The 17,581-nt window shown below is 43.1% G+C and overlaps 3 protein-coding genes across 3 annotated transcripts; 1 reads left to right on the top strand and 2 right to left on the bottom strand.

Moving 5' to 3' along the window:
- Nucleotides 1-1,582: 1,582 nt before the first annotated feature.
- On the bottom strand, nucleotides 1,583-4,090 carry PtA15_13A63 (uncharacterized protein; the record flags this gene model as incomplete). Its single annotated transcript, XM_053162741.1, has 2 exons — nucleotides 1,583-1,631; nucleotides 3,825-4,090. 2 exons carry the CDS (start codon nucleotides 4,088-4,090, stop codon nucleotides 1,583-1,585), a joined length of 315 nt encoding a protein of 104 aa, XP_053026219.1.
- A 1,044-nt stretch (nucleotides 4,091-5,134) lies between these two features.
- On the bottom strand, nucleotides 5,135-6,094 carry PtA15_13A62 (uncharacterized protein; the record flags this gene model as incomplete). Its single annotated transcript, XM_053162740.1, has 3 exons — nucleotides 5,135-5,522; nucleotides 5,636-5,664; nucleotides 5,759-6,094. The coding sequence occupies 3 exons, from the start codon at nucleotides 6,092-6,094 to the stop codon at nucleotides 5,135-5,137; spliced, it is 753 nt and encodes a 250-aa protein (XP_053026218.1).
- Nucleotides 6,095-6,298: 204 nt separating this feature from the next.
- Nucleotides 6,299-7,616, top strand: PtA15_13A61 (uncharacterized protein; the record flags this gene model as incomplete). The annotated part of the gene is made up of 2 exons (XM_053162739.1): nucleotides 6,299-6,674; nucleotides 7,057-7,616. The coding sequence occupies 2 exons, from the start codon at nucleotides 6,299-6,301 to the stop codon at nucleotides 7,614-7,616; spliced, it is 936 nt and encodes a 311-aa protein (XP_053026217.1).
- Between the last annotated feature and the right edge of the window lie 9,965 nt (nucleotides 7,617-17,581).

Here is a 17,581-nt window from a genome sequence, read left to right as displayed (position 1 = left end):
ATAAGGAAGCCCACTCGCTCTTGAGGGAAAGGATAAAAGAAGGGCTTGAAGTCCCCTCTATTTTGATCCAGTCAACCTTGTCCCCGTATTATCTGTCCTCTTATAGCAGACAGTCTCTCATTGAATTTACACCAGGGCTCATCTTTAAGCCCTAAATGTTTGCTCGGCTATTGATTTATGGCTCCTTCTCAGCTTTCCTGGCGGTGAGAGCTGCTTTTGAACCAGCTCATGATGGTGCATATCTTTTTCAGACAAATCAACCCAGCTTGACTGACTACAAATCCGCACGGAGTACCGTATATGCTTGATGCTGATTGCTTTATTTTTTGTAATATCATTTGGCCCTGATCATATGCAGCTGCTGGTTCTTCTCGTTCATACCATCTTTCGGGTGAGGACCGTAAGTTCCTTTTTGGAAATGAGACATGAAGAAAATAGGAAGGATAATCTTATACTCATGATATCCCCATTTGGAACTATTTCCCAGCAACATCTGAGAAGGACAGCTACACAATCACACTAGATGGGCATATCCAGAGGCATTTCCCACCTAATGCTTTTCAAATTGGTAAATAGCCATTCTATGAAAACCTCATAGATGACTGATCACACTAAACTTGATTGTTGCTTATTTTCTTGTCTTTTATATACAAAAAAAACAGAAGGATTGAATTTGGGATATAACACACCAGAGGGAAAACACCTTCTTGACACAAAGAACCTTATTTTTGATCTGAGGGGATGTAAGTCATTCTTACACAGTTTTCTGGAATCATATCAAATATTTATGTTGCTCATTAAATCTGTATGATATCTTAGCAACTGGTTCACCGAATGGAAGAAAATTAAAGCTGGAAGAAAACAGATTGACTATGGAGGATGGAACAATCATTGAAATTCCTCAAGATGAATTCAATAAAATTGGTCAATAAACTTCCAACCAAATCTCACTACATGTTATTCAGCATGCTTGAATTAGTTAATTTAATATGATGTTTTTACTACAGGATCATTTCAATTGACTGAGGGAGAAAAAAAATATTTGGCTTCTTTGAATGAATCTATTTCACCAAACCAATCTATAGATACTTCAAAATGTAAGCAAAACCTTTAAATATACAAGTGGATACATACAGGTTTTTTTAACAAGTGTTTTTTGATGTTGACTCCAAAACAAATCAGTTGTGGTGACATCAAAACTTGTGGAAAGAATAAGTGAGCCTACTCAAACCCTGTTTAATAAAATTGTCATACTTGATTCATTTAATTTTATATGATTTTTCTACTACAGGATCATTACAATTGACTGAGAGAGGAAGAAAATATTTGGCTTCTTTGAATTTATCTATTTCACCAAACCAATCTATAGATACTTGGGAATGTAAGCAAACCCTTTAAATATACAAGTGGATACATACAGGTTTTTGAACAAGTCTTTTTTGATGTTGATTCTAAAACAAATCAGTTCTGGTGTCCTCAAAATTTGAGGAAAGAATAAGTGAGCCTACTCAAACCTCATTGGTTTTTCAACACTCCAAAAAGGATACTCATTTTGTTTGTTTTCATCAATAATCCAGGTCAACTAAGATTCCTTGACAATGATTTGGAGGATCTTGAGCAGTTTTTCTTTCCTTTTGATGTAAGAAACAAACATTCAATGGAGGAAGAATCAGACCACAGATTTGCCATGAGAAAGTACAATATTGGTTCAGAATGTCTTTTTCAGCTTCTACAATCTGCTAAAAAAATCAAAAACAAGATATATGTCTTGAGTCAAATCAAGCGTAAGGAGCTTGGAGTCTTGGGAACATTTCAAAGAATAAATGAGCTCATGTTTCAGCAACATACACAACCAGAAGAAGCTTTGAAATTGGCCCAAATGTTCATTCAAGATTCTCCAGCACACATGAAAGAAAAACAAGAAGCATATCTGGATTCATTTGTTCATGAAATCCAGGATTTTATGAGTGATTGGAAATCTATATTTGGTGATAAAAACAATAAGATTGTTCTTTATTCAATGAAAGTCATTGATTTCTTGTTCAAACATAATTTCATAAAACCAGAAAGGGTAAGAAAGATCATTCATGATGATGAAATGCTATGGATTGTATGTCATTGCAATTTTCATTACCTTAGTGGAAAGGTGCTATATTCAGCATACAATCCAAGATATGGAATGCACAAAATTACTCATCAATGGTTCTGGCCATACAAATTCCACTTTTTAAGTAGTAAGTTGCTTGATTTTGCAAATAATAAAGTTTTGGTGGATGTATACTAATTTGGATCCTGCTTTATTTAAAAATATGAACAAAAAACTATAGTTTTCACCAATGAAAAGGATCAATCAATAATAGATCTCTGTTTTTAATTTTCAACTTTGTTTTATTGCTTGGAGGACTCTGAAATGAAGAAAAAACCTGAATATGAAGCATGGGATAGATTCAAGAAGGATTTTTCAAGCAAAGTATACATAGATAAAATCTTGGACATCAACAAACCAGAAAACTTGGAATCACTGAATTTCAGAAAAGAGGAATTTAATGCCAGATTGTATATCCCAAATCAAGTCTTGAAAAATGTTTTCTACCTCACTGCATTGTTGCTGAATTTGTCCCCAGAGGGGCCTCCTGCAAGAGCGGTTTGTGAAGTTTTGGATTCAATTCAAAAACTTTATCCAGGTGTCATGGAAGAGGCACTGAAGTTGCAATACACCCAGGAACAAATTGAATACATAATTTGCTCAAAAAAAATAGGATTGGAATCCTCAAGGTACCAATATTTATCTCTTATGATGGCAGACTTAACCGATCAATACCAAATGCATGAATCACATGAGTACAATCACCGCTCATATCTGAGGACAGACTTTCACTTCAATTATCTGGTATTTAACTGGGGCTTATTTCAATTTGACTACCGCACTTCAATATCAAAGGCATCTAGAGAATTGGAGAAAGCTAAAGGAAAATTGGAAGTCATCTCACCAAAGTGTTGGGAAAAAACGCCACAGCTCGTGAAGTTCAGAAAGTTGATAGATTCTCAAACAGAGAAAAAAGCCTTCGAAAGAATTGATCAAGACATTGAAACACTTGCAAAGGCTATGATGGAAGAAAAAATTGCAAAGAATTATTGAAGATTCTTTTAAAAGAATGCATGACTTGTTTCTGTTTCACAATCATACTTGGTAAAGATTTCTAGGCATTATCTGATTGCACTCAACAAGATCTTGTCACTTCTGGTTTATTTCCCACATCTTTCTTTCTTTTCCCCCCTTACAGCTTGGTGGTCATTACTCATCTTTCTTCCGCTTGAAGTTTGGCATTTGTTTCCGTTCTTTCCTCTTGATTGTCGGCTCTATTGGGCTGTATCCGTTTCCTCATAAATGGATACTACAGCTTTGTGGGTTAGTTTTGCATATTTAGTTTCTCATGATTGGTTTAGTTTTGGATGTTTCCTGCAAATACAGTTTATGTCGTGATTTGGATCTCGCTCGTTCTGGTATCCATGGGTTTGACGGGCTTCTATTTGATCACCTTTGAACAAAGAAATGTTAAAACTGAACTTTATCGAACTTGACTATTGAGCCCATTCAATGTATGTATTCATACTGTGAATCAAATCAATATTCACCTCCACCAAATAGCAGACATACATACTGATTCTGTTGAACAGAGGAAATGGTTGACCACTTGCTGCAAGCCAGGCCTTACAAACAATGACATTTGAGGTACAACTACAAGCGAGAGAAATGAAAAGCTCCACATTTGACTCAGACTGCAAGATCGTGTCGAATCAGACCTATTTGTTGGTTGGAATACTTGGAGAATCTGGCGCGCTGGGAGGCTGGTGTGCGAGTGATGGTTTGAGTAACATCATTTTCAGACGATGTATATTCCTTCTTGGGACAATTTTTTGACTTTTGATGATTGATCGAAGCCGGCGACTGTTCGATTGACAATCCTTTGGCTTGGGGAACTTGTGGGAGGACTTCTCCAGGTCTTGAGGCAGTGTAGCCGTTTGTGAAAGTGTTTTTGGCAAACAGTTGCTCAGCTAGATCGGACCAAGGAATATGATTGGTTCTCATGCTGGCGACCTTTCCTTTTTTGGATGTTCCTGAAGTATAAAAGGCAAGTGCTAGTAGTTAGAAATCGGATCAACGTGAGTCACTATTGGAAAAGCAGACTGGACTGTAACCCTTATAAACGCTTTGATTGTCGCGGTGAGCATCGGGTCGATATACAGTTTTTGAAGTGAATCTTTCTGATTGCTGAGCTGACCAAGGGTGAGCACGATTCCAAAACGCTCGTTCATCTATTCGGCAACCTGAGACCAACCCTCGTTCTTCAAGTTGGCGTAATTTGTCCGCTTGCCCAACCCGACTTGAATTGGGATCTGATTTATCAAGAACGTCAGGAGTACGGTTTTCTGGTCGTTTGTCGAGTGATGGTTGCGCTTCTTGCCCGGTTGCTCCTCGTTTTCATATTCTTCTAGAGCCGACTCATCTTGATTGGATTCCGACGCAGTTTTTTTTTTTTTCTTTTTTCAAGGACATCGTTCAAGCAGCAGTCTTCTTCGTCTGCGACTGAGGGGTCAAGGGCGTTTGGCTTGCATCGGAAGTAGGCCATTTATTTTGCAATGACGTGAGGCTGGCGGGAGGTGTAAGGGGCCGTGTCTCTGGCGGATTGGTGGCTTGTTCGGTGGGCTTTAGCGAGCTTGAGACTGATCCAAAAAGACTGGGATCGATTGGGAGCAATGGAAGGTTGGCATTCAAAATACATCTCGAAGACAGGCTTTACGAATCGGAGAAAGCCAAGGGCCCGTTCGGCCGCGCGTGATCTCGAGGAGTCGAGATCCAGATACTTGAGATAACACTCTACCCGAACACCTCACAGTATCTCAACCTGGGACAAAAGATGCCGCATCAAGAATAATGCCCATCGTGACCGTTCGGAAAAGCAAGATGCCCTTTGTTTATTGAGATTATAAGCTTGGCTATACCCCTTTCGCATATTATACAAACATCACCGTACCAGACAATTGGAGGAAGTTTTACGGAGTAGCTGCAGAATGAAATCATGACAGACCATTCAAAATTCTTGTGAATGAAGTTGGATGGAATTTTGTCTTGTTAATGGTTTTTGGCGAGTAAGCGCGAAGCACCTGAACGGATGATTTGAGTGATTTCGGTTTTCTTTCTAGAGTTCTGATCGACAAAGACATGGACGAAGTTCCCAAAGGCATGACAGCCAATGAGATCGTCTCTTAATCTTGCTGGATCGATCCCCTCCTCCTTGGCCAATTCCGCGCGAGTGGACCATACAGCGACCCTCCAAACAACGCTCGATCTCCCGATATGTTCGGTGGCTAAACCGACGATGACCCGTGTTGGGAATCCGACCGGCTTCAGATAGTTGCATTCGGAATGGACTACTAGGCCCATCGATGGCTCTTCTTCTTTACATTCTTCTCGCAAGAATTTGTTCACTATCGTGTCAAATAGCTCGTAGTATTTCGTGCTATTATGTTCAAAAATGAACCATCATGGATATTCGTGATTGGATGCACAGTCAGCCAGGTTGCTTGCAACGGAGTGCTTGGATTGGATAAGACTCTACTGAAAAGCACTAACTTGTTCATGTGTCCATAAGCGTCATTGTCCTAGTCTCCGTCACGATGGGATTTGAGGCAAAAATATAGATTAGCAAGAAGTTTCTGCAAGGACTGGAGTGAAGCGATATGCAAGGGGACTTACAGACCAGCGAGTCTGAACGGGCAACCAATAACGATAATTGCTCGGATCTGACCATTCTATGCTTGCGCTCGGAGGGGGATTATGCTGGGTTGGCTGGTCAGGGGTGTTGGATGGCCGCGAAGACTGTTGGCCGGGTGGGGTGTTCGCAGGACTGCCGAAGATACTGCGCTCCTGACCGTCGAGGCTTCGGCCAACGGGACTGGCACCGGAACCTTGGAGATGGTAAGAGATTGCTGCTAGTCGTAGGCTGGCTGGACTCTGGAGGCTCGTCATCGTTGCGCGAACACCGCCACTCCGGCTGCACAGCTTGACGAGGACCCTTGCCATCGCTCGCATGGGATTCCCCCGGAGTTCTATATTTTTCTGCTTTTGGTCGGATCCGGGGACCCGGGAGTGCAAATTCCGGGGGTTGGGATGACCGTTTCCGGGGGTTCGGGTGACCGTTTTCAAAATCCTGCCGCTGCGGAATCTATTCTTGCGAGTGGTCAACTCCCCTCGGTACTTTTCAGGCACACATCTCCCCATCTCTCTCCACTCGCCATGAGCCATACCGACCCTCTATTGTTTCCAGTCGATCCCAGACTATTTGGATCAACATCAACCTCGCCGAAGCCCACTGGACAAGCAGCCCATCCGCCAGAGACACAGCCCTTTGCACCCCCCAGCAGCATCAAGCCATCGCAGAAGAAACGACCAAGCGAGACCCTCAAGACCCCACAATCACAGTCAAAGAAGACCTCTGCCTCAACGATGTCGTTCAAAGAAAGGAAGAAGGCTGCGTCAGAATCCGATCACGACGAGTCCGCTCCGGAAGAATCTGAAAACGAAGAAACCCCGAGCAAGAAGCGCTACCATCACTGGACAAACGACCAGAAGATATCACTCCTGACGTTCATCATCAATCAGATTCAACTCGGTTGGGGCAAGCCGACGAACAACGGAAACATCAAGGACGAAGGTTGGATTCAGGTCACCAAAGAAATGAACAAGCGCTTTGGAGTCGTGTTCACCCTTGATCAGCTCAAGAATCAGAAAGGTTCACTCCGAAAACTGTACATCGACCAAAAATTTCTCCTAGCTCATTCGGCTTTTGGGTGGGATGATATCGCCAGGATGGTCACCGCCGACGATCAAACCTGGACCGCGTTCATAAAGGTTACAGTCCAGTCTCATCTTCTCATGGTGATGCATGTTGGTCTGATTGCTAACCACTACCGCTTATCTTGAAATACTTCAGGCCCATCCCAAAAGGAAGTTCGTCCGCCTGAGAACTAATCCGATCCCTTGGTCCGATCTAGCCGAGCAACTGTTTGGCAGAACAATCTCCGCGACCGGGTACACTCCTTCAAGACCCGAAGAAGTCCCCCCACAAGCTGCCCAATTCGAAAGAGTATCAACGGATCAGTCGCCTGCTTCAATCAATTGCCGAAACTCAAAGAAGTTTTACAAAATGCAAGATACGCCCACGTCCGACAATGCTCGTCTTGAGACTGTTCCTCAAACCATCACTTGTACTGCATCCCCCAACCGCGTGAGATTACCCGATTATGAAATTTCGAAGAGCGAAGTGGATGATCTAGTTGACGTTCTTCGCGCGACTCACGGCAACGACGACATCAAGTCGGTGTCCCCGAATACCGGTGTGAGCGTCAAAGACGAAGGCCCCTCAGCAAAAGTCAGTGTGCGGGGCGAAGCACTGAAACTGCTCTCCTCGATGTTTCTCGACCACATTTCAACCGAAGAATACGTCCGATTTGTCAAGGTCTTGCAGTCTGAGTCAAATGCAGAGCTTTTCATTTCTTTGGCTTCTACATCCAATGTCTCTGTTTGTAAGGCCTGGCTTGCAGCAAGTGGTTAACCTCAGTCCCCTTGCCTCTGCTCAATGAAGAAAATATAAATTCTGTTTGTGCAGGTGGACATCATTTCACTTAATAGATGGCTCACCCAAGCTCTGACAATCCTTCGGTTCCAAAGCACGATATTGATATCAGATACTCCTAAAAAAATTGGAAGTTTTTGATTGACAGTCTTAAATCTTTGTGCAAAGGGGGTGTGAAAGAAAGCCTCTCAAACCCATGGATACCAGAACCAGAAAGATCCAAATCACAACAAAAACTGTATTTGGCAAGGAAACATCTAAACAAAATGAGAAGCAGAGTATCCATTTGTCAAGAAAAGTATATAACCTAATAGAAATGATAATCATGATGGAAGAACAAAAACAAAGGAAAATTTTGAGGGGAGACAAGGAATCTCAGTCTATCTATGGCCCTGTTTGGACATCGCGTTATATGTTATAAATCATCAATTTTATGCTGCGCGACCCCTGGAGGTCCTGGTGGAGACGGGGGGGGGGGGTTAATTTGGGGTTGCGCGTTGCAAATCTGATGATTTATCACGTGTACTGTGGCGTCCAAATGGCGCCTAAAGCTTCAAAAAATTCATCATGAGGAAAAATAGATGCTAAAAATTAACACAAAGTGGAAATATCTTTGTTGAGCCTGATATTGTAGCTTGATTTTCAAACTCGATCAGGTAATTAGCTGTCTTTGGAAATAAGCTTGCAAAAATCTTTGTGTGTTCTTTCTTTGATCATAGCCTGTTCAAGTCTTTTTGTCTCTTGATCAAAATATTCAAAGGCATTCTTCTCGTTTTGACAATGTGTCAACTGCCTCAACTGAGTGAGCTGTGGTGGATATATCTTGTGACTGCCTTCAATTTTGTTTACGGCTTTTTCAAAATCTTCAAAAGTCTTTGATATTGAACTGCGATAATAAACTTGGAATGATCCCCAGTTATATACCAGATAATTGAAGTGGAAAGTTGTTTTTGGTTTCTCAATGATTGAATAGTTGTATGGTTTGTATTGTGAGGTTAAGCTATTCATCATGAGAGTTAAGTATTCATACCTTGAGGCTGCCAGGAGTAAATTTTGTGATTCAACGATGTATTCAATTTGCTCCTTGGAATTTTCTGCCCTTTCATGCGCTTCTGCAATGGCACCAGGATAAATTTTTTCAATAATATCTAAAACTTCACAAACAGATCTTGTGTCAGATCTAAATTTGGAATGTAAGAGTAAAAAGGTGAGGTGGTAAACATCATTCAAAACTTGATCTGGAATATCCAATTGAAAATTATTGTTCTCTCTTTTGGCAGCCAGGAATTCCAGAGGTTCTGCTTTGTTACTGGCCAACATTTGATCTGTGTATAGCTTCATTGAAAATTTCTCCTTGAATCTGTCCCATTCTTGATTCTTATTTTTGTTGAATGTCTCAAAGCAATCATACAAATTTTTAATTGCAAATCGAAAATCTATCATTAATTGATCATCCTCAGTGGTAAAAACTTTTTTTTTCATTTTGTGTTTGTAAAAGCAAGGATCAAGATGAGTACACATTTTCCAAAACAAATTGTTTGAAAAATTCCGCAACTTACCACTTAGAAATTGGAAACCATATGGCCAGAACCATTGCTGAGTAATTTTGTGCATGCCATAGAATGGATTTTCATTGAAATGCAGCAAATTTGCTTGAAGATAAACAACATTGAAATGACACGCATTCCACAACATTTCATCATCTTGAAAAATCTTCCTTACACCTTGCTCTTTTATGAACCCATATTTGAACAAGAAATCAGTCACTTTCATTGAATAATGAATCATCTTGTCATCTTCATCACCAAAAATCAATTTCCATTGATGCATGCCATCTCGGATTTCATCTAAAAATGAATTCAGAAATGCTTCTTGTGTTTCTTTCACATTCTCTGGAACATCTTGAATGAAAATTCCCGTCCATTCCACAACTTCTTCAATTTCTATATTTTGCTGTTTCATTATCTCGTTTATTCTTTGAAGTGTTCCCAAGACACCAATCTCCTTCCTCTTGAGTTGATGTAGTACTTTTATCTTCTTATTAATTGTTTTGGCTGATTGCAGCAGCTGATAAAGCCAATCTGGATCAATTTTGTAATTCATGATTTCAAACTCAAAATTTTCCTTCATTGAATCTTTGTCTCTTGTGCTCAAAGGAAAGAAACATTGGTTAAGCTCCTTCAGATCATTGTCAAGGAATCTTAGTTGACCTGAATTTTTGACAGAAAAACATGAACGTCAGCATCATTTTGGGATTGGTAAAATAATAATGAGGTTTGAGTAAGCTCACTTATTTTTTGCTCAAATCTTGACATCACCAGAACTGAAAGTTTTCAAATCAACACCAAAACCTCTTTTAAATGAATCCTATCTGCTTATTTAGGAAAATAGTATACTTACAATCCCAGGCACTCATAGATTGATCTTGTGAAATAGATGTATTCAAAAAAGCCAAATCCTTTTTTTCTCTTTCAGTCAACGGATATGATCCTGTAATATACAAATAATATAACACCAATCAAAAAAAGTAACATCAATAATATAAATTAAGATTTGGTTAGAAGGTTATTGACCAATTTTATCAAATTCCTTTTTAGGAATTTTAATGACTGTTCCATCCTCCAGAGTCAATTTGTTTCTAGCTCGCTTCAATTTTCTTCTACTTGATGGCCTGGCTGCTAGGATATCATGCCAATGGATTGCATGAGCAAAAGAGATATTTAATCTGATTTTGTTTGATTTGGGAGATAATTAATTGAATGACCTACATTCTCTAAGATCAAAAATCAAATCCCTTGTGTCAAGCAGGTGTTTTTCCTCTGGTGTGTTATATCCCAATCCTTCTGTGTTTTATTTGTAAGAAAATGCAATGATTGTTAATCAGGCAAGTGTGATCATCCACATGTGATTTTTTCATAGCTATTTACCAATTCGGTAAGCATTAGGTGGAACATGCCTCTGTATATGCCCATCCAGTGTGATTGTGTAGTCATCCTTGTGGTCAGTTTTTGCTGTTAAATAGTTCCAAAGAGGAAAATAATAAGAATCACATCAGAATTTCAATTTTACTATTGTCTGACATGTCCAACAAGGAACTGACATTGATCCGGCTGCAACACTTGAAGTTGTGAGGGGCCTTCATGCCCAAGATGGCACGAACAAGAAGAACTAGCACCTGCATATTATTGGGACCATATGATATGATTGAAAAAGAAGCAATCAGAATGATCAATATGTGATCAATAACTTTGGTTGTTTGGTCTGAAAATACTGTTTACCATCACGAGCTGGTTCAAAAGCGGTGTCAACAGCCAGGACAGCTGAGAAGCCATAAAGTAAGAACCGGGCTAACATCCAGTCTTCAAAATGAGCAATGGTATAAATTAAATAAACAAGAGGATGTTGGCTACAAAAATGGTGGGAGGTTGACTGGCACAAAACAGAGAGGCTTTCAAGCCCCTCTTACTTACATTTCTTTTTCATCATGAGCAAGCATGTTGATACAGCAGTAACAATCGGCGCCCGTCACAACGATGGCTAGGGCCAAAACTGTAGCTTTACATATCCTTAGACCTGACTCAGCGGAGCAATGCTGCTCAGAGATGTTTGGCCCAAGAGGCCTGCAGTCTGTTGTGCCAATCGCCCAATACGACATCATACCCCCCTCATACATTGGGTGCACGGTTGGACCTAAGCTGCCTGAATAGAACGGCTCCGTCACTCAAGTATGGGAAGTTATCTCAGTACATACATACTCAGTGCGAAACATGAACCCACTACCTCGAATTGAGTTGCAAATGTTGAGCTGAGCGTGATCAAGTCGCAAGAGCAGGATCGATGAAGTGTGCCGGGCAACCATACGGCCTCCCGCCCTCGGTGTGCCATTTTCTAAGGAGCCAAAGGAGAAGACCGCATAGGCCACGTCACTCAAACCGGGCAAATAGTTGAATAGGTTAGAGATAAGCCCCGACACAATGTAGCTGATCTCGTCTGTTTTGATGCCGAATAATAGATGGCAAACAGTGTTAATTTAATTCAGATAGTTTGCAGTTCTGGGCAAGAAAAACACATTAACCATGATCCAATACAGCTAACCCAGGAGAGCTTGCAACTTGGCGCGCAAACTCCGAGACTTTGTGCCGCAGTGGCCAGACTTGTCCGCAGCTCCAGACATCCGTGCGCGCGGACCGTGCCCGGGGGAACCCGGGGGAGGAGCCTGCAGGAGAGCTGCCTGCCGCCGACCCAAACCCTGCCTGCCGCCACCACCAACCCACCACCCACCACCGCCGAATCGACTGCCGAGCGACGCCAGCCTGCCACCGCCACCAATTTCATCCATCCCCGTTGTCCATTCCATCCACCGCCGCTGTCGAATCCAGCCACCACCACCATCATCAAACCCAGCAGTCGCCACTGACATTGCAGCTTGGATTCTCTCACAGGTATGTTCCTATTTGATTTCCCTTGAATGTCACAAAGCTGATCCCTCCTCTAGACACCATGTTTGTCAAGTATTCAGCCTCCTTCAAATTCATCGTTGTTCGGGCAGCCCTTGATGGAAAACCACTCGCCGAAATCAACGCGGCAAATGGATCTGAGGTTAGTTCTGATTCCCTCCGACGGTGGTGTGTTCTATACGAAAAGACTCGTTTGGTTGTCGTCGATCCCGAAACGTACGAAAAAAGGGGGCGCCCTTTGGCTCTCAGTGAAGAAGAACGATTGTTTCTCTTGGAGCTAGTCACCGACAACCCAACGATCTACACCAGGGGAGAAAGTGTGGCACTCTCTAGAGAGTGCCAGGCCGTAATTTTATCATGATGCTGGTCTGAAGTGAGTTAAATGTCAGTGTTCACCTCTTGTTTAATTTTTTTTTATAACTCATTAGGAACTATTGCATGTGAGTATGATGATTTTATGCATGTTGGATAGTTCAACTCATGAGTCACTCCTCATGAATTGCTGTTCAACTTTAGTATATCTTGCTCATAAGATTAGATTTCTTCATCTTTCATATTCTGATTTGGCAGGACATGCCAATGACTGATCCTCAATTCCCTTGCCATAGGCATCGAAGTTTTTCTTTCAACAGAGAGCATCTGTGATAAGTATCTTCATATGGGTGTGTCATGTGTAGGCCAATTGGTGATCACTCATCCAAGCCAACTTGGCATGGGGGTATATGCAGTTGTATGAAGGCTTATGATATTGTCTTCTCTCCCTTTTTCTGGCAGGATTGGTTTCCTCTAACAAGTTGCTGCAAAGTCCATGTGTACAGTGCTTCCCAGAAAGCAAGTTTTCTGGGACCACTCACATTTGCAAGATTCTTTTTCATGTCACCAGATTATGATGCCTTGCATCCTCAGTGTACACATGGCTGTATAGGATGTGAAATGAATGCTGGGGCACTACTGGAGCAACTGCCACCTGCCCGCACTCAGGCTGGGTGCACCGGACTACTCCAAGTCCTGTGATTATGAGATGGCAATGCCACTGGACCCTACAAAGTGAGAGGATTTGTATGCTCCAGCTCTCAAGCCATGAATCTCAAAATTGTAGAAGTTAAAAAAATCCCTAATGGCTGTAGCCACACCAGGTTGAATACATGATGATGAGGCATAAGTGGTCGCTTAACAAGATAAAAAACTCAAAATTGACCCCTCCCTCAGAGCAAGCTTTTTAAGAAGTGCTGTAGTTTGAGGCACCAGAACAAGGCTGATGGGAAGTAAAATCTCCTCCCAATGACTTTTCTGTACCAGTTTTTGAGGGGAGTAACAACTACTCTGGAAGACCAATCTGTACCGGCAATTGGGAGGAGTTGTTCACACCTTGATAACTGGTGCAGGCGGAGTAACAACTCCTCCTGATAACTGGTCTTTACCATTCTTTGGGAGGAGTCGTTACTCCCCTGAATGCTCAGTACAGGTGGTCATCAAGGGGAGCAACGACTCCTGAAGACGGGTCTGTACTGTTCATTGGGGGGAGTTGTAACTACCCTCAATGACCAATACTGAGCAGCCATTGAGGGGAGTTACACCTCCCGATGACTGATGGCAGCTGGTCATCGAGGACTTGTGACTCCCTTTGATGGCCGGTCAGTACTGGTCATCAAGGGGAGTAACAACTCCCCTTGATGACTGGTCTGGGCTGGCCATCGAGTGGAGTTACATCTCCTCTCAATGACGGGTACAGACCGGTCACCGAGCGGAGTAGCAACTCCTCTCAATGGCCAGCCTGTACTGGTCATCGAGAGGAGTAAGTTTACCCTTGATGACTGGCACAGGCTGGTCATCGAGGGGAGTGACAGCCTCGACGACCACCTGTACTGGTCATCGAGGGGAGTAACGACTCCTCCCGATAACCAGTACAGCTGTTCATCAAGAGGAGCTGTAACTCCCCTCAATGACCCGCACGGGAGTTCATCGAGGGGAGTTACAACTCTTCCCTAAAAGTGGTCATCACAAGGAGTTGTGACTCCCTTCGATGACCTCCCGTACGGGTCATCGAGGGGAGTTACAGCTCCTCTCGATGAACAGCTGTACTGGTTATCGGGAGGAGTCGTTACTCCCCTCGATGACCAGTACAGGTGGTTGTCGAGGCTGTCACTCCCCTCGATGACCAGCCTGTGCCAGTCATCAAGGGTAAACTTACTCCTCTCGATGACCAGTACAGGCTGGCCATTGAGAGGAGTTGCTACTCCGCTCGGTGACCGGTCTGTACCCGTCATTGAGAGGAGATGTAACTCCACTTGATGACCGGTATAGACCGGTCATCGAGGGGAGCTACTCTCTTGATGACAAGCTGGATTGGCCATACCGGTCGTTTGAATACTGGCACAGCTGGTCATCCAGATTCTTCAATGTCTTCGATGACCAGCTGTTATTGATACATACATAACATATTTCCTAGCACCCTGATGTGTGGCCAAGCATCATCAAGGGTGTCCTGGTGGACCCAGCATGTATGTGTCCACCCTAACGTTCGGCCGAACATAGGAGTGGACATGTCACGCAAGTGACACAGAAATGATGCCCCATGACCAGGCAAACTCACCAGATTGTGTAGCATCTCCACTGCTGATGCCAAACCAGGTTACTAAACCAAGTATGGCAGCCCAAGCCCACTCTAGCAATGTCACGGCGGGTGGCAAACCTGCATCAAAGCCATGAATTTGCCTCTTGGGAACTATCCTATTTGAAATTTGGAAGCAGGATACCACCCCACCTTTGTGAGTATCACACATATCCATTGTGATCCTCCCTCCACCTCCCCTGACATTAAACCTATACCGCCCAATTCACAACCATAAGCAGCCAATTATGACAGCTTGCAGTGCTAAGCTCACCCATTACACAGTGCTAAAACTGTGCTCCGGTCACTGGACTCAAGGATTTGGAAGCATCATTTAGATCCTGTGGTGGAGATGCTAATCCCCACCACATGTCCCCATTGACAATTACCGGACTGAGCCCAGGTCTAATGTGGACCATGAATCAACACTGAGAAGAAGATGTAGCTCCTGTGTGATTATGGCTCAGAGGGGCTGGTGAGAAAGCAAGGACCAAGAAACTCATACATGCTCCGCAGCTGCAAGTTCCATCATCATACTTCACAGATCCACCTGGCTCCAGGAAGGATGCACCATTGAGCCTACTCTAACCACCTTGGAGGTCTTGAGATTCTGCTAAAGAGAAATTATAAAATATTGGGCTCTATGAGGTTTGATTCAACCTCCCTGAAATTATAATCTATGTGCTGGGACAGACAGATTTATGATTCAGCCTACTGCTGCCCTTATGTAGCTATAATTTAGAATCATACCTCATGAGATCCCACAAAAGAATCATTGTTTTTGCATCTTAAATTTGTGAAAGTAGCCCATGACCTGAGCCCAGAGCCTACTAAGCCTTCAAATACAATTTAAGTTGATTTGCAATGGATTCATGCATTGGCCAAGGTGAAAATCTGTTTTTCTGCCATATTGAGTTACCAATGAGATCAGCTTTAGTTTGAAACAACATCAACATTTTCTGGCGCTTGATTCACACATACACAAACTGTTGAAATCTGACACAGTTCCCTAAGGAACATACGGTCTGGCACTCTCTAGAGAGTGCCACACATTCCCCCCTGGTGCTACCTACAAGAAATTCAGCAGGCACTATCCACTGAATGCAACCTCCAAATCTCAGTCCAAACCATCTCAAACGAGCTTCATGGACGCCTCCAAATGAGTCAAAAAACTATGCGTGAGGTAAATCCGAATCAAGACCGGACTCAACGAGCCAAGTACCTCCTTTTGATGGCCAACTTTGAGCCTGAATGCCTCGTCTTTACTGGTCAGTTTTATTTCTTCTCTCTCTGAATTTTTATTTGTATATAGTAGCTAACACCCTCCCTCTCTGAAAGATGAAAGCGGGGTATGTTTGGATGCAGTGATCCGCACTCGGGGTTGGGCTCAAGTGGGTGAGAGGACGTCACGGCTCCCGGTAGCGCGGGCTACCCACCGCTTCAATTTAATCCCAGCGGTGGCCCTGAGTGGGCTGGTTGCAGTGATGATACAGTCTGAAACTGTCAAGCGAATCGATTTCGAGACATACTTAGAGCATGTGTTGGTGAGTAGCTTGATGGATTCTGCGCGCGGCATCCTAACTGACCACTTTTTTTTTTGAAGCTTCCAAATATGAATCCATACCCAGGACCCCAAAGCATCGTTGTGATGGATAATGCGCAAATCCATCACAACGGGAACATCGAACGCATAGTCGAGGATCACGGCTGTCTGCTGATCTATCTTCCGGCCTACTCCCCCGACCTGAACCCAATTGAAAAGGGTTTTAGTGTGTTAAAATCATCACTCAGACAATATGGCGAACTTGATGGGGGCGAAACCAATGGGGAGGCAATCGAGGCCTTTGCAAGGCTTGTTTTCACCGACGAACTCATGCGAGGCCTGTTCCGAGGGTCTGGTTACACCGATTAATGGATCCCCGGACTACCGGCTGCCCGTTTTTTTGACTACCGGCTGCCCGTTTTTTTGTATTGATAAACAACTTGCTCAATTCTTTGTAACATTACTTTGTAATCAATGTGCTCGATTCTTTGACTTAACATTCGGTTTTTCTGCATATTTATCTGACTCCGGATGTAATTAACCACAAGATTGAGACTTCATTGGGAAAACGGGTCTGCTGAGATCCACCACAAGATTGAGACTTCATTGGGAAAACGGGTCTGCTGAGATCCTCCCGTTCCAAGAGCCTCCCATTCCAAGAGACCCATGTGATGCGCAAACTCATCTTGGACCAATCAAATGGACTATTGATTGCTCCTTCAAATGGACTATCGATTATAACAACGTTAACCAGTTTTATTTACAAAAAGAGATGGTTGGAAGGAGGTTAGAATTTACATAAAGAGATGGTCGGAAGGAGGCTAGAATGCTGGAGCTACAATGTATTGATGACTTTGAAACAATAAGGAAAAGGAGTACATAAGAATGGATCGGGGGAGTAAGATACTTATTGGTTTCTAGAAACCTTCATTAAGTGATGCGCATATTTCTTTGCAGATGAGACAATGGATCGGGCGGGGCCTTCGGGGATACCTCTGCTGGCAAGCTCGTCAGAACTGAAGGACTTGAACATAGTCCAGTGAGTGATCCCAAGGGTTCCGATCCCCTCAATGACTCCGGGGGAATCTGGATTGACGTGTGCAAATTCGAGGAAATCCTCGAGGCTGTGGTCCTCGCCGCTTGGAGGGGTTATTGGTGACAAAGCCCGGGTGGGATGTTCTGGGGTGCTGGGGCCGGTCGGGCCGGTCATTGAGTTCGAGGCGGCCAGTTGCGAGGCGGCCAGTTGCATTGGGTTCAAGAACACTCCCGGAGGCATTGAAAATCCAAACTGTGTTGGATATTGGAATCCGGCCGACGTTGTTGGATACTGAAA

The sequence above is a fragment of the Puccinia triticina genome, chromosome 13A (assembly GCF_026914185.1).
Source record: "Puccinia triticina chromosome 13A, complete sequence".
NCBI lineage: Eukaryota > Fungi > Basidiomycota > Pucciniomycetes > Pucciniales > Pucciniaceae > Puccinia > Puccinia triticina.
This window is presented reverse-complemented; position numbering and strand designations above follow the sequence as displayed.